At 51.3% G+C, this 22,189-nt stretch overlaps 2 protein-coding genes across 3 annotated transcripts in view; one reads left to right on the forward strand and one right to left on the reverse strand.

Moving 5' to 3' along the window:
- Nucleotides 1-287: 287 nt before the first annotated feature.
- Nucleotides 288-20,464, reverse strand: Zdhhc7 (zinc finger DHHC-type palmitoyltransferase 7). Of its 2 annotated transcripts, XM_038312639.2 has the most exons (9): nt 20,080-20,464; nt 10,190-10,274; nt 8,380-8,457; nt 6,839-7,169; nt 5,469-5,593; nt 4,140-4,236; nt 3,557-3,638; nt 2,419-2,549; nt 288-1,934 (listed from the first exon to the last, which is right to left on the reverse strand). In XM_038312639.2, the coding sequence occupies exons 3-9, from the start codon at nt 8,394-8,396 to the stop codon at nt 1,758-1,760; spliced, it is 960 nt and encodes a 319-aa protein (XP_038168567.1). In that variant the 5' UTR covers nt 8,397-8,457; nt 10,190-10,274; nt 20,080-20,464; the 3' UTR covers nt 288-1,757. The 2 variants fall into 2 exon arrangements, with proteins under 2 accessions (XP_038168567.1, XP_038168568.1); XM_038312640.2 differs by lacking the exon at nt 8,380-8,457 and having other exon boundaries at nt 20,080-20,463.
- Nucleotides 20,326-22,189, forward strand: part of Kiaa0513 (KIAA0513 ortholog) — a 61,305-nt gene continuing 59,441 nt past the window's right edge. Inside the window, exon 1 of the mRNA XM_038312638.2 lies at nt 20,326-20,600. The gene's annotated coding sequence lies outside the window, so the exon portion shown is untranslated. The remainder of the gene's footprint in view (nt 20,601-22,189) is intronic.

Consider the following 22,189-nt stretch of genomic DNA (forward strand, 5'->3'; position numbering starts at 1 on the left):
CATCTAGCACTGGAAAACTCTAGGAGCAAACTGAAAGGCTGAGGTTACAGGGACTAGCTTCTATGCTCAAATTTACTTTTTATTTTAAAATACATTAAAAAAATTCCCAAGGCTATTTAGGATAAAGTCAAGGGGTCTCAGAGTAAAACCCTAGCCAGGCAACAGCTGCACAGGTGACTCTGGGAGCTGTGCCCAGATGCCCACATCCCGTCCCAGGCACACAACAGTAGGTTCTGGAGAAGAGCAAGGCCGGCCACCCAGGAAGAAGAGGGCTGCAGGAGGGTGAGAACTGTGGACGGGTTACTTTATTTCATATAAAATCACACTGAGGAATTGAAAAGTCAAGTATACTCAGCTTGGGTTCACCGCCACAGACTCCACACTGGAGGGTGACACCACCAGAGCCTGCATGACCAGACACATGTGCAAATGAATGCAGAGACAACCCGAGGCCATGCTGTCCCTCTGCAGTGACTCGGGCCCCACAGTTTGCTCACTGCATTAGGGCTAGGCTTGCAGGCCCCTGGGGTTCACCTCAGTAGCATAGGAGCCCAGATGAGGGCAGGGCAAAAGCGACTGACACCAAAACTAGCCACGGTGTCACAGGGACAGAAAGGCAGCTGGTCCCAACAGGGAAACACTGGTGTCTCTGCATGGGAGCGGATTCACAGGCAGTCCCCAGCCTCTGTCAGACCGCTCTCACTCAGCAGCAAAGGAACAACCGAGAAGTTTAAGGCAAGTCCCCTGAGGGGAGCTGTGTGTGTACTGACGTAATTCTAAGCCCGCACCAAGGGTCCACTCTGACTGCAGTGCCATGGGTAGAGAAAGAAAGTCATCATGTCACTGCTCTGACGCTCGGGCACCAGGCTGTCTCCCCCTGCAGCACCTGCCCAAAGGGGGCCAAGGCAACTTGCTTCTCTCATGCTGAGATCCCCATGGCCCCTCCCCGACAGTGCTGGGCCTCAGCACAGGGCACCCACCACCTTCCTTGTTGAGGGACTGTTGCATGCTGTTAGTTTGGCTGGAACAACAAAACCTCAGCTCCACACCCTCAAACACTAAACTTTCAATGAAATGAAAGCAGGAGGCCGGGCCCAAGCGCAGGCATGCCTGTTCTTTGGATCTGGACACTGTATGATACATTCATAGAAGGCCAGCAAGGGCCAGCAGTGCGTCCCACTTCCCTGAAACACTGGAGTCTGAAAGACAGCTTGTCTACCACACACGTGCCTGAACAACACTGCTGATTCTGACACATGCGCACGCGCACACACACACACACAGACACACACAGATGAGCACATACAGACTTGCTGGGAGGGTCAAAGGATGCCTATTCCTGGACAGCAGGGAGTGTTCTGGAAGCCATCTTCACTGTTCAGTGCTAGGTGTCGGAGCCCTCCAAGTCACAAAGTCTCTGTGGAAACCCTTCTGGTAAGGAGTGTGCTGGGTATGGGCCAGCAGGACTCCCAGCAGCTGCTGTGCTGGCTTTCTTCATGATCATGAAGCAGCTCTGCCTATGGGATGGATGCTCACGGCCCACATGACATCCCAAGCGTCAGGATGGTGACAGAATGGCCTCCTGGGGCTGCATGCTTCTCCTGGCAGTACACACAAAAACTGACAAGTGCCTGTGGCCCTAAGTCCATGAAGCTGCTCATGGCCCCGTCAGCTGGCCAGCTCCATCTGCCCACAAGGTTGCTGTGCTTGCAGGCTGGTGAGCATCAACTGTCTGCAGACATTCCTGCCCTGAAGGCTCATACAGAGAACTCAGGGCCCCCTTTCCTAGCCCTCATTTGCAGTCGCCTGAATCGGAAGCCAACAAAGGGGTTCATCCAGAGGAGGGAGGGGGGACCCCCGAAGACAGACTTCATCCCTTCCCACCGCAGCCTTCGCTCCCACGTAGGCTTCTCGCTCTTCAGCCTCTCGATCTCCTGGAAGCAGAAGGAGAAGCCACAGTAGCAGTGAGGAGCCCCCGCTGCTGCACACAGCTATACATGGCTACACATAATGCCAGACCTCCAAAGCCTGTGTGGAGCTGGGCACTGTCCAGTGCTCCTCCCAGTCTCACGCACAATCAGGCTGCAACGATCTGCATGGACCAGTCTCAAAGTCAGCCTGGTGGCGGCTCTTGACAGGAGCAGTGGCCCTCTGCATGAGTCCGATACTTTGCTAGAATTCCTACTCAATCACATATTTAGGCAGCACCTACTCCAGGCCTGCAAGGGCAGGAGGGCAGCTGAGTTCCTGAGACCCAGAGTCTCCTTGGCTTTACTGACTAAATCAAGCCAAGGCCCAGAAACAACACTGCGCTAATGGAGGAAGCACCACACACAGGCCGTGGGGTTCTGTGGGGTCCAAGGCTGTCTGAGACCCCAAATCAGAGCCCACCCCCCACAGACACAGAACAAGACTCACAGTTTCATCATTGCATATCGAGTGGATCTGGGTGCCAAACATGACCGCAGTGAACGTGAAGAACAGGAGGCCCTCAAGACACAGGAAGACCAACAGGATTACAGTTATGGGAGGTGAGAAGTCGCTGCACTCTGGGGATAAGAGAGAGGTGGTCAGCACGCCACAAGCACCCTACACCACAGGGAGCCCTACACTCATGCACCCCTGGCACCTGCAGCAGGTTTCCTGGAAGGAATGTGCTACCGCTGGACAAGACCCACTTGAGCTCCCCAAGAAGCTGGCACACAGCCTGCCCACCCTCTCCAGCCAGCAATCTCAGTCCGCCCTCCCTGAAGCTCTTACTGCACTGGGGATTGTACTCAGAGCTTTACAAACACCACGTAAGCATTCTAGCTCTGAGTTACACCCCCAGCTCTCTATGAGATAAGGTCTTACTAAGTTGCCTGGCTGGCCTTGAACTTATTGGTTTCCTTGAGGTACGAGTCTGGCCCAAAAGGACGCTCTTGTGTTTACACTGTGTGTCCACCTGGGAGTTTCTACACTGGAGGCACACTGTCACAGGAGTGTAGCCCCTTGTGCCCTTCTTCAGCTGCCAGTCTGAACTACAGCTGTCTGGAAACCCCATCAGGCCACCCCTAGCCAGCCGTGAACAGTGACCAACTAAGCTAGCCGGAAAGCAAACACAGGGCTGACGTTACAGTGACAGTGGCAATCCTGCCCTCGTCTAGTCTCAAAAGTCCACAAGTAGCTAAGATGATTTATCAGAAACTTGTCATGCCATGAGGAGGAATTCAATAATGAGGGGTCAGCAAATAAGCAGGATGGCAGGGGTGAAACTAACACATTCTGATCTTAAATGTCAGCCTGTTTTCCAGGTATAATGGCTTATACCTGCAATCCCAACACCCACAAAGCTGAGGTAAAAGAATCATCTCTGAGTTCAAGGCCAACCTGGGACACAAAGTTAGACCCTATTTCAAAGAAACCAAATCAAACAAACAGAACTAACTACAACAAACAAAACTCAGGTAACTATGACTAAGGCTTTCCCTCCCATCTAGGAGCCTGACTTTCCCTTGAGAACCCCTTGTCCCTGCCACTACAGTGCTTTCAGGAATGACCCCAGAGACTCAGTTACCTGTCCACTGTCCTCGGACGCAGGAGATAAACTGAAGCCCACAGAGAATCAGAGCGTGGACTGAAGACAGAGCTATGTACATCTAGGAGGGAGACAGGTTAGCTGTTTTAACAATTGGTCATCCTATAAGCAGAGGCTAGCGCTCTCTCTCTCTCTCTCTCTCTCTCTCTCTCTCTCTCTCTCTCTCTCTCTCTCTCTCTCTCTCTCTCTCGCAAACACACACCCCACCCCTGATGGGGGAAAGGTGGCATGGAAGAGTGAATTATAGTTGTTAGAAGCTGATCCAAGACCACAGTGGATCAAGCCCAACAGGTGCATGACAAAATAAGCAAGGGAAAATGAGTTCTATGTGTGAAGGCCCAGTGTATGACAATGGCAACTGAGAGGGACAGACAAATCCACAGCCAGCAAGTGTTGTAAAAGTAGCACACAGTAACCCCTGGACTGTGCTCTGCATGGGCCCAACACAGTCATCAGCTCTGGGGAGGTGGTGAGCCAGGCTAAATACCCCTCCCCCATCCCTAGCAGGTTAAATTTCAAAACATCCAGTCCAATCCCATATCCATAAAACATCTGTACTCACAGTGAAGAGCACGAAGAATCTCTGGTTCTTTTCTCCCACGCAGTTGTTCACCCATGGGCAGTGGTGGTCCATCTTCCGGATGCACCTTTTGCAAATGCTGCAAAGGAGAGTACACTGCTCAGTGCCTTGTGTGCTGGGAAAACCAGCTGACATCAGACAGACTCCAAGGAGGGAGAAGCTAGGGACACCTGTGACAAGTTGCAAACTGGCTGGCCTCGCACTCATGACTATTCCCCTGCTTTAGCTAGGATTACAAGCGTGGGTTGTGCCTTTTCCTACACTGTCCCACATGCCTGACTTTGCCGATGGTTGAGCTTTTGAAACAGCTCACATCACTGACTGCATCCTGTGAGCACTGTGACAGCAATAGTTGGCTCCCTGGTCTCTGTAACTATGCCACTCAGATGCAGTTTCTTTGTATGTCCCCAGTGCACATGCCAATCTAACAGCTTCCAAAACATTCCCAAATCATCTCCAATGGACTGGAGGAGGAAGTTCCCTGCCATGGAAGTTCACCCATTTTAAATGCACATGCAGAACTGTGAGGTGACCACCCCAGAAAGGAACTCACACTCAGCCAGTCCCCCCAGCCCAAGGCCACTACTCTCTGCCATGGCACATTGTTTGCTCCCTGGCCTAGCTGGGAAGAGATACACCTTCCCATACTTTCTCCACAGTCAACAGGGACAAAGCCCTCTTGTGTTGCTTTTCTCACTGCAGACCACTGATGGCCCTGCTCATCTTTATTTCTTCCCCCTGGAAAATCCCAACTCATTAGAAGAAGACATTCAAATGGGAGATTACACTCCACCTTTGTGCACACACAGGGACTCAGTCCAAAGACAGGCAGGGAAGTCCCACAGATTTCCAGGAATAGAGAAGTATCCCAAGTTCATCCTCCACACCAGATATCAGCACCCCCAAGGAACTGCAGCCTGTCTAAAACCAAGTCCTGGCACAGCAGGACAAATGACAGACTGCAGAAAAGGCCAGCAGACGGAGCCCAAGAAAGGCTGATGCTCAAATGCACGTCTGCGGGCTGGACTGTTGTCAGACAGTATGTCTACAGGAGCCTGCATCTAGTCTGCCACGCATGAAGGGCAGCAACCATACAGAGGCCTGTTTCTCTAGCTACAAAATTTATGTGCCAGCCATGGCAACCAGGCCAGGAAACACGAGGACACCATGTCATCCTCTGGCTGTTGTGTGCTCGTCTCCTGCAGCAGGGAAGGGACCTGAAGCCTGAACCGTCTGCAAACTCCCACAGGACTCCAGGTGCTGCCTGGGTGCTGGACCCGGGCTGGGCTCTGCTGAGAGCACAGGCTATACCTGCAGTGGTGGGCACGCTCCGGCTTGATGCAGCAGCACTTGGGGCACTTGTAGATCACCTCGCCAGGCTTCAGCTGCAAGCTCTCCATGTACTCCTTTGTGGCATTGCCCTTGGGGACAGCGCCCTGTGCACACAGATTGAATTCAGGTTGGGTGAAAAGGCGGCAGAACAATGAAGCAAGGCTCACACCCACAATCCTAGCCCTCGAGAGGCAGAGGCGGAGGGCTGCCACTAGTCTGATCTGAGGCCAATCTAATTGACATAGTGAGTTCCAGGCCAGCTAGGGCCTCGCAGGGCTACCTTCTCTTAACCATTCCGGCTCCCTCCCCTACAAAAAAAAAATCAGTAAAACATGCCCATAATTCCAGCACTGAGGAGGGAGATAGAGGAGGATGGCTGAGTTTGAACCCAGCCTGGGCTGTATAGTAGGACCCTGTTTTAAGAAAACGAAGTCTTCTGAAGCCCCGGGTATACTGATTTTAAGGAAGTGAGCTAGTATGGCCAGAGGCCCACAAGCACAGCAGGCCACGGCAGCCTACAACACAGCTCTGTTTCCATGGATAGGCTAGCCAAGGCCACTGTGATTCAGACAGGAGAGAAAGCAAAGGGTATGCTGTGGATCTCAACATGGCAGGGAGGCAACCTTGCCTCCACCTTAGACGGCAATGTAAGCTCAGTGGGTCTCAATCTTCCTAATGCTGCGAACCTAATGTCCCTCATGTTGTGGTGACCCCTGACCTTAATACTTCCTTTCATTTCATAACTGTAATTTTGCTATTGTTATGAATTGTAATCAATCAGGATACCTGACATATCCCGACCCCCACGTTGAGACCCCTAGTTTACAAGGAGCTGCACAGCCAGCACTCCTCTCCTGTCACCTTCCTGGGTGGAAACTGCAGACACAAGCACAAGTCACTCTACATGCAAGGGTCCCTGTGCCAGGGTCACAGTTAGTGCTGGAAAGAAGCTGAGAACTCTATTGGAAGGAACACGCATGGCTCATACACCTGCAGTGCGGTGGCTGCCTGTGGGGACTGCTCCCACATGCCTTCCGATTGCCCTTGCCAGAAGGAAGTCCCAGCCATCTCCCCTGGCTCTGGGGTGACCACAAAAAGGGTGTGTAAAAGTTCTGAGAGGCAGCTGTCCTTGCCCTGGAAGCTCTGAACTGAGCCTTCATGGCATCAGGAACCGAGGAGCTGAAGTACAGGACTGCCTCCACTCGGGAGCCAACAGGAATCTGCTCTAGAGATGAGCCCAACACACTCTTCATGTTTGCTACATATCTGTGTCAATGCTGTGAGTTGCTCCTTGACAACATCAAGACAGAATCCTCGGATGCGCCAAGCCTGAGATGCTGTGTACTCACCGGGTCAGTGAGCATGGTCCTTAGGTGGGACGACAGTGCGAGCACCGCCAAGCAGTTGAAGATGACGCCATTCACCACAGAGTACCAGAAGTCTTTGGAAGGCAGCAGCATGACGAAAGTCACCACAAAGTCTGCATAGACGACGAGAAGCCATGTCATAACAGCACAGACCATGCCACAGCCATCACGGATGAACCACACCCTGTCTGCCATGTCAGCCTCGGAGGATGAGGAGGACGCAGAATCATAATTGTCATTGTCGGTCAGGAGAGGATGATGCTCGATGTCCCGGAGCCTGTGTCCTGATGGCTGCATGATTCCCTGACACACCCTGTAGAGGGGGTGAAAGCTGGTGAGGCTCCTGGGTAAAAACATGCACACACTTACACACTTAAACACGATGAGCAACATGTGCAAAGTCAGCTCGAATATGCTGAGCAGAAAAGAACCCACGTACCAAACTAGCTGAGGGCTCAATCTCTGCCTTTTTCACCTCATGTCCTGCTGTGTGAGACCCGAGGGGTCTCAGTGTGGGGTTTGTCTGTGCACACAAACTGTCACCACCACAAAGATAACGAAAGGCACCAGATGTAAAGAATCACAGCATCCAGCACAGCATAGAGGAGCCCATTGGACACCACTGTCCACAATGACCTGACCTGTCTGTGCTCTAGATAGGGCTTTCACCTCCTCAACACAGATGTCACCAAGGCATAGGGAAAGCAGCATAGGCAAAGGATGTTCCTATCCTCCCCTTCCTAGAGGCTCACCAGACTGAGCTTGCACTTCCCTCCACCGCTTCAGCGTCCTCCTCCCCAGGTTACAGCGGAAGGTGTGCGGCGGCTTTTGTGGATAGCTCCTGTTCTTGCCTCTCGGTTCCTCAACCACATGCTGCTTCTAGCATATGATTTTAACCTTCCTAAGATCCCTTCTGTTTATGACTCCATTCTTTCTTTCCAGACTTTCCCCATACTTCCCGTGGCCTCCGACTGCCAAGAGCAGATAGGTCAGAGCAGCTAAAGAATTGGACTCTTAGCAGGAACTGCTCTGCCTGTGGTGCCTGCCCTGCCCGCCAGTCCTCCTCTTATCATGTTTGCTAAGGGTGGAAACACTCGTGACAAGCACAGTGAGAGGAGGGAGAGTCTGACTGTGTCCTGGCCTTGGTACATGGAAGGGAAATGCTGGTGGGCACCAAGGTGAACCTGCCCCTTCCAGAGCAGCACTGAAGTGGGGAAAGGGGGATGGTGCTCTTAAGGCTCCACCAACCAGCAGCATGGCTTTTCAAGTCTGGACATACATTTTTTCTTAATTATAAGTGGAACACACTTGCCAATGGGTGTTCCCATTTGCAGAGTACAGAACTTCGATACGCAGCACAGACCAGGGCAAGAAGAGACCCCATTATTTCCAAAGCCAGAGAAGAATGAGAGCAAAAGAGCTTCATGGGGACATCTACATGGGCCAGAGCTGCCCTCCTCAGGCCCACATGCAGCTTTCCTGGGCAGGCTCCTATAAGTCACACAGGACCTTGCTTCTCTTACCTATAAACGCCCTGCATAGCTCCTCCTTCCTGGACCCTGTACCTAGGGTCTCAGAGCCTCAGGAACCACCGACTGAGCCTGGTTCAGAGAGACCAACAAGAAGCTGAGTGGTTCTGCCTCATCTGAGCTCTCAGTATGTCCACCAGCCAGCTTCCACCCACCTACCTCTCCTGCTACCTGCCCGACATCAGCATGCAGAGACAGAGACACCGGCACATAGCTAGAGCTGTCTGCTTGAAGGAAGATGTGACGGGAAAGGCCTCTCACAGATCCAACACTCTCCTGTGAGTGCCACTGTCTCTCTACCCCACCCCTGCCGCTTTTCTTTTTAAGACATGATTTCACTGTATATCCCTGGCTGGCCTGGAACTGGCTACAGAGACTTGACTTGCTTCAGTCCCACAGAGATAAGCCTGCCTCTGCCTCCAAGTTCTGGGATTGAAGGCAGTGTACCACCATATCCAGCTAATTTCCAATTCTGTAAACAAACTATAACTGGGCCAGGAACATCAAGGCCTCCAGCTGAAGGATTCTACAGGCCAGGATCCCTTTGTTTTCTGGTTTCCTCTGCAAGGCATGCTCTGTGAGGTACAGCCTGGCTAACACAGAGAGACAAGAGGTTCTTGGGTCAGAATTCCATGTTTACAGTCTGAGATCTCCCTGGACGGCAGGGTGCTGCAAGTCACACAGGGGCACAGCCACTACTGAGTGGTACCAGCACTGTTGTGCGTATTGGCTTAGGTCCCATAAGAGCCGCCAGGGCATTGAGTGCTCTGCTCTTCCTGGGGTACAGGTGGCAGGGCTATCCACATAAGAATGACACCCCCAGAGGGCTGTGGTAGAATATTCTTAGGTGTGTACATCAGGCTGGCGGTGTATAACATGAGTTGCACACCTGCAAAATCCATGGGCACCAAAGAAGGAAAATAGCCCAAGATCCAGGCATCACTTCATTTCCCCTCCCCTCCCCTTCTCTGATACAAGGCTTCATGCAGCCCAGGTTGTCCTGGAACTCCTGACCCTCCAGCCTCTACCCACCAAATGCTGGAATGGCAAGCATGTGCTGCCATGCCTGGACAAATCTGAAAGAAGGCGGTCACTGAACACAGCAGGACTGCAGCTGTCTGTGAGTGTGCCCCACCCAAGTTGCCGTGTCCACTGAAGCAGTGCCATGGGAAATGAGGAAACCGCTCCAGACACAGAGCAAGGCTAGCACCAAGAAATGGGATGCAGGGCCACATGGCCCACCAAGAGCCATGCCCCAACAACAAACACTACAGTCTGCTGGTGCCACACTCAGATTCTTGGAAGAACCCTGACAACACTGGTGTCAGTGAAGTGACAGGAAAAGCACCATCTTCCATCTCCACCAAGCTAATGGGCTTTATCTGCCCCTGAGCCTATTCCCCACAAAGAGTAAAGCTCTCTGTCCCTGCTGTGAGTAAAACACTGACTCCTGAACACTACCATTAATATCACAGATCTCCATTAGCCCTGGGGACAGCCACGCTGGTGGCTCTTCCTCGTCTTGTGGTTCAGGTCAAAAGGCAGATAGGTCGAAAGGAAGGCCTCAGCCTGCAGCTGCCTCTGGGCTTGACCACAGGCACATCCTTACCTGTCCCACAATCAATCCATAGCTGCATCAGCTAGGGAGGGACACTGTACTCTAAGTCAAGAGTCATAACGAACTGGACTGATGGCTTGTGCTCATAATCCCAGCACTCAGGAGGCTGTGACAAGAGGATGGTAAGTCTGAAGTCAGTCTTAGCTAGAGTGAGACCTGTCACACACACACCAGCCGCAGACTCACCTTACAAATTGCTTCTAAGCATCATGGGAACACTTGTGCCTTTTTTTCAGTACTGTAAGGCGCATGCTGTCCTGTGTGATGTGGCCTGCAAAACAATAAACTCAATGACAGGTTACTTGCTTTATGACAGAGCAGGGCACAGCACAGTCTGTGAACCCTAGATGTCACACACACAGCCTACAGCCGCACTGAGGCTCTGCACTTGGGACTGTCCAAAATCATGAAATCACTGGGCTTCTGACTTCTAATCATTAGCAAATTAACCATGGAAACAAAATTATTGATTTTATTATTTATGTTTTTGAGATAAGGTATAAGTTGTCCAGGCTGGCCTCCAACTCATGGGCTCAAGCCTTTAAGCCACAGGACCCAGCAGTTAAGACTAGGGCACACACTACAGCCAACAATAACTTACTTTAGTCTCTTTTACCCTCCTCATGTTAGATACAAATCCAGATGCCTAAATCCTTCAAGAAAGCTCCAGGAGCCAGGTATGGTGGCACGTGTTTCTGATCCTAGCACTTGGGGAGGCAGAGGCAGGCAAATCTTTATGAGTCTGAAGCCAGCTGGGTCTACACTGTGAGACTCAGGAGAAAGAAAGGAGGGAGGAAGGGAAAAAGAAAGGGAGGGAAGAAGGGAGGGAAAGACAGACACGCTCCAGGGACAGGCAGGCCACAGCTGGCTCATCTTTATGTCCAGCAGTACCTGTTCTCTTGGCAGAGGAGTCACAGGATGGGCGAGAGTGTGACTAGGAGGGAGCAATTATAGCTCCAGGCCCTGCAGTGCAGCCAGGAGAAGGTGCTAGACCTGAGTGAGGGCCACCTGCAGATGGAGTCGCAGGAGACAGGCGGGGCGAGGCATATTCATATAGAGAGAAAACAATGAATGCACAACAACACCGACAAGTCTCACGAACTCCCAGCGAGTGAAAGAACACGGACAGAGGGACTCTCCTGTGGGACTGAAGACCAGACAAACCGGCCGGCTTCCGAGGAAACTGGAGCAGGTTCCAGTCGAGAGGCTGGTTACCTTCTAGCTGAAGCAAGGGACATGGGTACATGGATTTACCAGAGCAAGATTCACTAAGTAGCCCACTGTGGAGGCACAAGGCTGTAACCCCAGCACTTAGGACTGCCTCAAGTCTGAGGTCAGCCTGGGCTATGTTGTGAGACTATGCTTTAACAATTCACTAAATTGCCGGGCGGTGGTGGCGCACGCCTTTAATCCCAGCACTCGGGAGGCAGAGGCAGACGGATCTCTGTGAGTTCGAGGCCAGCCTGGTCTACAAGAGCTAGCTCCAGGATAGGTTCCAAAAGCCACAGAGAAACTCTGTCTCGAAAAACCAAAAAAAAAAAAAAAAAAATTCACTAAGTTGTTTTAAACAGATGAAGGATATACTTTAAAAACATGTTTCCCTATGTCCCTATGCATCTGTGAGGCTTCCATGAGAAAAGAAGCAGGGGTAAAATGCCAGCCCAGGAACTGGGGCAGAGCTTGAGGAAAAAGCTTCAGTAGACACCACATCCTGATCAGTGCATTTGTGAGCCAAGGCTACCTTCCATTTACTCTAATCTGTGGCTTCAGGCTCTGTGGTCATGTGGATATAAGCAGAAGGAACTCAAGAATTAGTATCTGTCCATGTTTGATTTCTCTAAGAATCAGGGATGTGGCATCTAACACTGTTATGCCCTGAGTGCCTGCCTGGGACCCTGATCTCACACTGAGTTGATGGCTGGGAAAGTTTCTGGCTGTCATGGTCACATGCCACCAGTGCCCCACATACAGACACAGAAAGCAGACTTCTTCAGCAGACAGAGACACCTCATCACCTGGGGTTGGGCACCCAAGAGCCAGGCACTTAAAAACAACAACAACAACAACAAAAACCAACTCAAGACCAGAGCTTCATCCACAGGGTTCCCATACTTGCAAGGTGGGGCTGAGCCTCCCAAACAATGTGTTGAAAGCTTCCAAAAAGAGAGCAGACAGCGACAGTTCCTTCTGGCTGGGAACCAGGGTGAGGAGCAAGAAAGATGACTGGCCACACGGCAACCCTGGACAAGCAGATATGGAAAACACAGAGAGAAGCAAGGTGGGAAGGGCACATCACATGAGAGGGAGCTGTGATGGGGGACAGGGCTGGGACCCACTAAGCAGTCCTTTGAGTGCCTTGCTCAGACACCAGAACTCAGGTAAGAGGACAGGTGTCTTAAGGAGGTAGCAAGCAAAAAGCACTTGGCATCAAGGCAGGACGAGGATGGCAGGGGAGGACTGTCACCCAGGAAGCTATTGTCTCCTTTCATACAAGCTAAGACGGGCAGAAGCCAGGAAGATTAGGGCCTGAGGGGACTATTGGGCAGTCACAGGAAGGATGGCAGTGCAGTGAAGACAGGTAGGGTTCATAATCCTCTGGAACATGGAAACTGCAGGCTGGTGGGGATGAGACTGGGGCTCACTAAATCTGGGGTGTCTGCAAGGCAAGCCCCCAAAGCTACCCAGCTGCTGACCACTGCTCTGGTTTAGAATGAGAGGCCTCAGCCCAGTAGTATGCAGCTAGGTGGGGACAGGTAAGCTCACCACAGACCCTGGGGCACTGGGAACATGGCCAGTCCAAGGAGGAGGCTTGGCAGGGAGGGGAACCAGGAGGGCTGGTGCAGTCAGCCACCACAGACAAGGCACACGGGTCACCAGGGACCTCTTCCTGTCATTTTCAGCAAAGTGCTAGGAGCCCGGGTCACTCAGTGCTAAGAAAGTTACAACTCTTTCCCAGAGGAGGACTCCAGCAGGGCCTCAGACATGCTAGGCAGGCAAAAAGTTAACATTTTAACTGAGTTAAGAGAGACGCATCTGAAACTGGAGGGAGATGAGGAAGCCTTGATTCTTAGTCTCTCCAGTGTCCCCCTCTTTTCACACTGGCAGTCACATGGAGGACACTTTTGATCTCCCTGTCTTACATAATGCTTCCCTGCACCAATGGCACCTTGCTATGACCATGCCGCATTTCGCCCACAGTGGACACTATGGGGATGCAAGAGCAGATGCCAAGTAAGCCGATTAAGCCACTGGATTGAGTGTGAGATAAGGCTCATATCAGGGGCTCCTTTCTTTTGTCCTTGCTTTAGACTTGTCTTATGGCCACCGGAGTAGTGCAGTTCTGATTCTGAGGGATGGGGGCCCATGTGTGCAGGGAGGAAGAGGAGAAAGCCAACTGCTAGAGGATGGACGGCTAGCCTTGGCCTGGGGAACTCACATCCAGAACACCCAAGTGGCCCAAGGCAGCACTCCCACAGACTCCTGTGGGAGTGCGCACAGCGGTGTTCCTCACACTGCTGAAGGCATGCTCCAAAAGGCGAGTGAAAGGCTGACTCTGTCCACACGCCGCAGCTTGGACACTGCACTCCCAGAGACGCACACAGCAAGAGAGAGTAAAAGGGCTCCGCCCTGCACAGCTGCCGTAAACTGAACACAGCAGAAGACTAGATAGCTACACAGATCAGTGGCTGTGGGGGCTGAAGGAGGGTAGTGACTGTCTGCTCTCACACTAGGATGGAGGGAACTTGTTAAAATGTACACTTGGAGGAGGTAGTTCATGCCTTAATCCCAACACCCAGGATCAGAGACAAAGGATCACTACAAGCTCAAAACCAATCCCAGTCTATATTACAAGTTTCCAGTTTCATAGGCTGGCTGTAAAGATGTAGGGTGAGCAGGGACTCTAAAGCAGCTCACCTCCAGAGAGGCAGGCTGGGGGGCCAGAAGTGCAGCGAGGTTTGGGGACAGCTGTGGAGCCTGGAAAAGAAAGAAAAATGCAGCTATGTACCCACGGTCCCCAGAATCTTGTGTGCCAAAAGCACTGCAGAAGGCTGGCCTCTCTGTCCAAAGACCCTGCCAGGGCTCATGGTCTAATAGGATGGCAGCCCAGCAAAAGAGATGGTACATAAAAGTAGGTGTTGAAGGCAAGATTTGGCCTGGAATTGCAAGTCCAGAGTCCAGGATGGAGAGGCAGATGTCTGAGACACAGGTAGTGAGAACCTGAAGGTGACCAGGTCCTGAGGAGACCCAGCAGCAGATTGGGAGTGAGGGAAAACACAGGACTCCTTAAGACTGGATGGCAGTAGGAAACCTAAGCATTACCCATTAGGACAATAGACTCCTCCACGTGGCCAAGTACACCTACATCTTTGACAAGTGTCCTGGGCAAGTCACCAGCCAGATGAGAAGGGTACCTAAGTCAGAGTGGGGACGACTTCAAAGGGAGCCAACCCTCAGCGCAGCAAATGAGCAGCCTGTGTGACCTGGCACAGAGGCTATGAAAAGTGCTTCTAAGCACAGTTCACTCTGGTGCACAGGCCTGAGTGGAGAACTGGCCTCTCACGTCATTCATGCACATGAATCCATTATCTTCTCCTCCAATCACTAAGTCTAAAAAACTACTAACCTTGAAGAAAATACAGACAGACCCAACAAAAGCCAAGTATCAACACATTGGCAAGGTCTGTTTACTGCAAGCAGTAAGTAGCCTTACTTAACCTTTCTAGAAGTGTCTTTTAGAAATACTTAGTCACGCTAAGACACCCCTGGGAACACTGCAGGTCACAAAGGTTGCAAGTGGAGAGCACAGACACGGAGGCAGGGAGCAGTAGGAGGATGGAAGGCACCCCTGGGCTTTCCCCTCGGCAGCCACATCTGGCCACAGGTCTCCAACCGGGGAGCACCCAGGACAGGGCCTGACTTCTTCTTTTAACTTTTATTTATTTTCTTTATGTTTTGGTTTTTAAAGGCAGGGTTTCTCTGTGTAACAGCCCTTACTGTCTTGGAACTTGCTTTGTAGACCAGGCTGTCCTCTAATTCACAAAGATCTGCCTGCCTCTGCCTTCGGAGTGCTGGGATTAAAGGTGTAAAGGTCCTGAATTCTTTACTTCCATGCTCTCTGAGGTGATGTCTTGGGGAATCACAGGCCCACGGAGTTGGAAAGAGGAACTGGATCTAGAAAATACCCATACTGGTGCCATCATTGTCTAATCAACTGACTACTAGCACATTCTCCTGCAGGAGGGGGGGGGGGAACAGAACCCCCACTGTTAGAAGCTCACCCCTTTCCATTTCAGTACACCATCTAGCCACCAAGGTCAAATGCTAAGAGCTCACCCTCACTGGCCTCTTCCTCCAGTCCCCACATCTAAGCCATGAGCAAGTGCTGGGGTCTTGACCCCCAGAACCTCCTCCAACCTGACCACATCTCCACCTCCCCTGCCCACCTAGATCCTGGCACTGTGCACTCAGCTCACTTCCAACCAGTCCCCTTGCAGACTCAGAGCCTCTATTTACCTGACCAGCCTGCCCACTTGCATTCAGTGCAACCCTTCGCGGACCGGACCAGGTTGGTTCTGTGCTCTCCCGTGCACAGGCCTCTCCACAGGCTGCAGTCACAGTCACCCAGAGTCCACACACATCCCCTCTGGCTGGCTTCTCCCTTGCTGCTTGTTTCCCACATCCTCACCAGGGTGGCTCTTGAGCATAATCTCTATACTGCCCAACACTGGGTGAGTGAAAGGGAAAAGCAGGGTGCACATTGCATGTTGTTGGGTGGGTGGGGGATGGGGACAGGGAAGATGCTTGAGGCTGGGAGAAAAAGTGGGGCAGGGAGGGTGCTCGAGGCAGACAGTGTTGATGCAGCTCACTGAACACAGAGCGCTGCTGCTAAATGAGGAGCCAAGTCTTAGAGACGGGTGATTCGAATACGCCCTGTGAATGTGAGGACGGGGCTATCTGCCTCCACCATGTTCCTCTGCTGGCACACACTTCCTCCAGAGCCCAGGGTTGAGAACGAGCACTCTAAGGAACAGCAGAAATCTGAAAATTCAAAACATCTCAATGACACTTTGAAAGTTTGTCTCCAGGGAGACTGACACTTCTCTATCTGGTGGTCCCTCCCTGCTGCGCTCTAAGCATCGAGCCTGGCTTCTTCAAACAGCCAAGATTTCCTCAGAGGCTTTCAACTTGCATGCATAATGAATTGTTCTCCTATATGCCAGAGGACATGACTACTTATGGCTATGGTCCATGTCTGTCACTACCCCACCATGATGTACTTGAAGGTAGTCCTCATCCTATGGAACTCAAGCCTCTGGGCATCTCTGCCTTAGTTGGCTAGTTAGGAGGTTCAAAGGCCATTGAGGACAGACCCACCCTTCACAATCAGCAACTTGGAATACCAGGAGCTGAAGCTGCAGGACTTGGATCTGGTAGAATGGGATCTGAGTTGTTATCACTGGCCCTGGGTGGAGACAGGACTTTCTGAACTGCCAGAAAGATCCTAGGATTTCTACCTAGCTTCCTGGTAAAGATCAAAGATGAACCTTGCCTGTCTCTTAAGGATTAATCCACTGGCCTGTCAGTCACCTGCACAGGAAGGCACCTCTCAGGAAAGCCATCTGTTCCAGAGACTTCAGGAGCATAGCATGAAGCCTGCCTATGTGGGGCGGCATGACCAGCTCTCTGGTCATTGTCACGCTGCATTTCCCTCCATAATGGCACTATAATATGTCTCATCTGAATTCTTTCCCCAGAGATGACAAGGAGCCCAGAGCAAGATCTCAAGAATTATAACTCAAAATCTCAGTTCCATTCCCCAAATCCATCTGGTCCTTATTCCTCCACGGCTGCTTTACTGAACTCTCCTCCAGACCTGTCAAGGCTCAGTCCTTCCACTTCTCCCACAAGGTACTCCTCTGGGCTTCTGCTCCTTCTTCCAATTAAAATTCACGTTCATTCTCTCTGCCTAGCATGAGTGTTCATTCACGGATTTTCATTCGCCATCTTCAAGCCATGATTGAATACAGTATTTTAAATGACCAGGTGCTGTGTCAATAAGACACTGTACACAGTCTGGATGTCATTCAAGAAGCAGCAGAATTCTATGACACGCTTACAGGAATGGAGTTCAGCAGTAAGCAGGGCTCGGAGCAGCAAGACAAGTCTTTGCAGACAGCAGAAAAAATGGGGCACAGGGAACCAAGAAGCCAGACCAAAACCTACTGTGTTGCTCAGGCTAGCTCAAACTCCTGGGCCCAGGCAATCCTGTCTCAGGCTCTGGAGCCAGGACAACAGCCACACTACCACACCCTACTCCAGAGACTTTTTTAGATAGAAGGGAGCTGGAATTGACAGCTCTCCCACTGACCTTTGCCTCCTCCATGATTTAGAAGGGCAGTCATTAGTCAGTTATAAAGCAAAGAGCTACATTTTCAAGTAGGAAGAGTTAAAACAAAAACCTAACAATGTGATGTCCTGTGAGGCTCTGGGTGTCACAGGGTCCATCCACCTGGAAGAAAGCCTGCCTGCTGCTCCATTAACCAATCATACCCCTCATCAGAGGAGGCCTGGGTTAGCAACACTCCATACGCAATGTCATCCAGCAATGTCAGGGAGCTGGGGACCCATAGAGGAGGGTAGATGCTGATATTTGAGACGTCCCTGGGTTCCATTCTTTTCTCTTGGCTAACTTTAATTTGCAGCCTTTTCCTATAATAAGCCAACTGACCATTATCTCCCTCAGCGAGCTGAATCCTTCCTATGAACCATGACCAAGTACCCCAACATGCAGTGTGGGGAGCAATATTCACAGTGGACTTAAACTCTCCTCATCTGTTAAAGCTGGAGTGTCCCACGGTAAGGTGTCAGTGTTCACCCTGCCCTGGAGATGAGTTTTGATTTTCTGAGTTCTGCTCTTGTGCTCTTTAGAAAGTGTATACAGGCTGGAGATATGGCTCAGTGGTAAGAGAACACGCTACTCTTCCAGACTTGAGTTCAGTTCCCAGCACCCACCATTAGTCACTCACAACTGCCTGTAACTCCAGCTCCATGGTATCTGATGCTCTCTTCTGGCCTTGGCAGGCACCTGCATGCAGACATGGGGCAGATACACACACACACACACACACACACACACACACGCACGCACGCACACATGCACGCACATAAATAAAAATAAATTGTTTTTAAAACGTCACTTTTATGATCAAAATGTTACTTTTAAGAAATGTCCCTCAAAAGCTACCTTTAGAAAATTATCACATGCCAGGCAGTAGTGGCGCACACCTTTAATTCCAGTGCTCAGGAGGCAGAGGCAGGCAGAGCTCTGTGAGATAGAGGCCAGCCTGGTCTACTGAGCAAGCGCCAGGACAGTCTGTCTCGGGAAAAACAAACAAACAAACAAACAAACAAACAAAAGAAAACCATTAGTGACTTAAGCTAGGTGTTCTGGAGGGGACAGCAAAACCACATCCACTGTACCACGGATGTTACTTTATTAGGGACTAACTTCTAGTCTCATTCCCTCGGGTTATTATTGTTATCATGTTGTTTTGCATCACTGAAGTTCAAGCGAGCAAGTAATAATTTCGTTAAGAATATAAAATCCCATCCATGCTTTTGACTAGTCAAAATCACTCTTAAAGCTTCACATAGATTTTTGGACCAAAGGCTGTTCCCGTAACACTAGTATTTTCCCGTTGTGCTTTGTTTTGCTTGAGGTAGGTCCAAACTTTTGATCCTCTCATCTCTGCCTCTAAGTCTTGGATGCTGGGGGCTACACATGCCTACTTTTCCATTCTTGAAAAGGGCTTGGCTTAAGGCAGGTCAATTAGCAGGGCTACAGAGTTCTAATTTGAGTTTTTATTTTTGTTTTTTCGAGAGAGGGTTTCTCTGTGTAGCCGTGGCTGTCCTAGAACTTGCTTGTACACCAGACTGGCCTCAGACTCACAGAGATCCTCCTGCCTCTGCCTCTCAAGTGCTGAGACTAAAGGTGAACACCCACTATGTCCAGCTGGAGAGTTCTAATTTGACACTTGAGTCAACGGTTGCGAACAAATTCCGAGGGAAATTTCCTCTTCACTCACTGTTGTCTTCTCCTACTCTCAATTCGGAAGCCATTGTGCCCTACCAGTAACTATAAAGTACACAATCCAAGTTCCACACCTCCAGCCTGTCTGTCTTGTGCAGCGTTCAAAAAATGAAATTTTGTTCACACTCCCATTAGCCCATTTTGTAAAATACCCCAAGAGCCTTTCATACCAACCAATTCTGCGGCAAGTGCGAGTTTAATAAGTTATCTCTTAAAAGCATAACTTTAGGTAAGTGAGTTGTAAACAACATTGGAAATATCATTGTCCTGGCAGGCAGCTGGGAAAGATGTAGGAAGGGATGGAGATGACCCACTGTCCGAGCCGGTAAAATAAGCACAAAAGCAGTCAACAAGGGGACTGCGAAGGAGACTGGAGCTTGGGTTTGGGCTGCGCCACACACAACTGTGAAAGCCGCTACAGAGGACTCAGCTGCGACTTTCATTACTCCAGTTTAATTGCTACAATAAACTGGTTGTTCACGAGCTAATAAAATGCGCCTATTTAATAGCTAGAGGGGACTTAGTTCTAGAAGTGATGACAGCGCAGAAGAGTTGAACCTTATTACCCTGAAAGCTAGCCTGCTTGTCCAAGATGTCCTTCCCGGGTAACTACCCTCTTAACACCATGGACAGGGGCTGGGGGCGGTGGGGGGGGGGACCAAGAAAGAATAAGAGCCCCGTTAAAGGGGGGAGGGATAGGATTGGAGAAGACAGACGTGCGATGAAGTATGCCTACAAAAACTTCACAGCTCACTGACGGGTGACAGCACTTTATGACAACCCTGACATTAGCCAAAGAGAACACTGGGCTCCGGAGCAGGGTGTCGCGCCCAAGGTCAGGCGAAAGGCTGCGGGTGCAAACGGGGTCCGATTCTGCGGGATCGGCAGAGAAGGCAGGAGACCCCCCCAAAGGGACCGCGGCGAGGAAGTCGCGGGGAACACAGCCTGGGGTCGCGGTTCCCACCGCCGTACGCACTGCACTCACCCGAGGCCCGGGCGGGGTCGCCCAGTGCTGCGGCTCCTCGCGGCCGGCGGCTGCAGCGGCGCGGGCGGCGACGCATCATGCGACCGCGCTCATGGCCGGGCCGGGTGGACCCGGATCCGCTCGGTTCCGCTCGGCTCGGTCCGGCCGGGCCAGTGTACCGGAGGCAGCAGCCCAGCTGAAGCGGGAGCCCAACGCCACGGCCTGGACAGCGGAGCGGAACGACCCCGGAACTGGACACGGCGAGGTCAAGGCGTAGCTCTGCGTACTTCCGGCCGCGACGCCCGGGGCTTCCGGGAGAAGGTTCGTGAGGACACTGGCGGTTTCTTCCGCTACCGAGCTTCCAAAAACCTAGCTGTTCTTGGAGAAGAGACAGCACTTGCGGCAAGACTGCTGAGCCAAGTTCTCCGAGAAAGGGGTCCCGGAAGAGAAAAGCCGGCGCCTACGGGCCGCCGCGAGGGCCACGCTGCGTCGCGATTCGTGCGACTTCACGTGGAAACGCTTCCCGTGGCACCATAGATCTAGTAAGTGGAGACTCAGATCCTCTTTGAGTCTTTGAGTCACCTGTGCCAGGTGGAGGATGGAGAACTACAGAGATGGAGGACGGACACACGGGAGTGTAAGCCGCTGATCCAGAGGGCGTTTGGGTGCCCGTGGAAGTGTCCTGGACTGGGGACGGTGCGCCTGGGTTCGGGCCTGCACAGCTCCACGCTCTGGTTGCTGGAGCATCGTTGCAACCCCTTCCTGATGATGGCCCTGAGATTTGCAGAACTAGAAACGTCCTCTTGGGTCCCCTGACAGACTTGGCATCATTTGTTGCACAGTTTGTTCAGGGCAGAGAAGTGTTTGGTAGTTAAACTGGAGGGATGTGCTGTAAGATTGGAAAAGGCTATAATGAAAGCGCGGGGATCTAGCCCATCTTCGCGGAGTTTCCCGTCCCCGCGTCCAGAAATTGTTATTCGAGCCAGACTTTTGGAAGTAATAAATTAACTTCCTCAAAAGTACAGCGTTTAAGGCTAGGCGCACGTTTACTTTCCAGCACTAGTAACTCTGGGGCAGGAGGATCCCGAGTTTGAGACCTAGACTACATAGTAATGCCATCTCGAAAAAAAAAAAATGCATAGTTTCGTTTAACTTTTCATGGTTATATCTTTTTAAAATTTAACTTTATTTTTATGTCTATGGGTATTTTGCCTCCATTTATACCTGTGCACCGCATGCATTCAGTGCTTGAGGAGGCCAGAAGAGGGCATTAGAAACCCCAGAACTGGTGTTAACCGTTTGAATTGCCTTATGGGTGCTAGGAAATCAAACCCGGATCTTCTGGAAGGGCAGTCAGTGCTCTTAACTGACTAGCTGGTTTCTCCACCCTCCTTTATGGTTTTATCTTGTACACCTGTATATTCAAGATGGCACCCACCTTTCATCAACTCCTGCTCAGCCTGCCCTGTGTAGCTATCTCCTCAGTGGGGGAACATTTGCTCTTAGAGGGAAAGGAAGATTCAGGAAACTCACAAGACCTAGGAACCTCCCCTCCCCCCCCTCCGATCATATAGTCAGTAAGTACACTGTTGCTGGCCAGAGGAGACTTTCTGGAGCCTTGCAGGCTGTGTCGGGGGCTCCAGAGAGGCAGCCTTCCACCGTGGTTTCCCATGCTAGGGTGAACTTTTCAGTGTAGGTGCTGCCTCAGTTACCCGTACCCCTATAAGTAACCCATCACACATGCACTTGTCGGTAACCCCAGTGAACTCATCGGTTCACTGAAGTGGACTCGAATAGAACTGAGACAGAATAGAAAGACAGGGACATCAAGGGACATGGGAAAGGAAAGAAACCCCTCACCCTGGGATCTAGCTGACCTTTCCTGTTGACTGAGAGTCAAGAAACGTCAGCGTGATTGATAAAGCCAACACTGCCTACAGAGATAGTGTGCTTTCCTCCAGACAACGCAGACAGGATGTGAAAAACAGGAAATAAACTGTGCACACTCATGGCTGGGTTGTTTGTGACTGTGACCTTAAATATCCAGCCTAGCTGAATAACAAAAGCTTGAGCACGCTTGCACGCGCACACACACAACACACACACACACACACACGCACATGAGATTAAA

The sequence above is a fragment of the Arvicola amphibius genome, chromosome 15, assembly GCF_903992535.2.
Source record: "Arvicola amphibius chromosome 15, mArvAmp1.2, whole genome shotgun sequence".
Lineage (NCBI taxonomy): Eukaryota > Metazoa > Chordata > Mammalia > Rodentia > Cricetidae > Arvicola > Arvicola amphibius.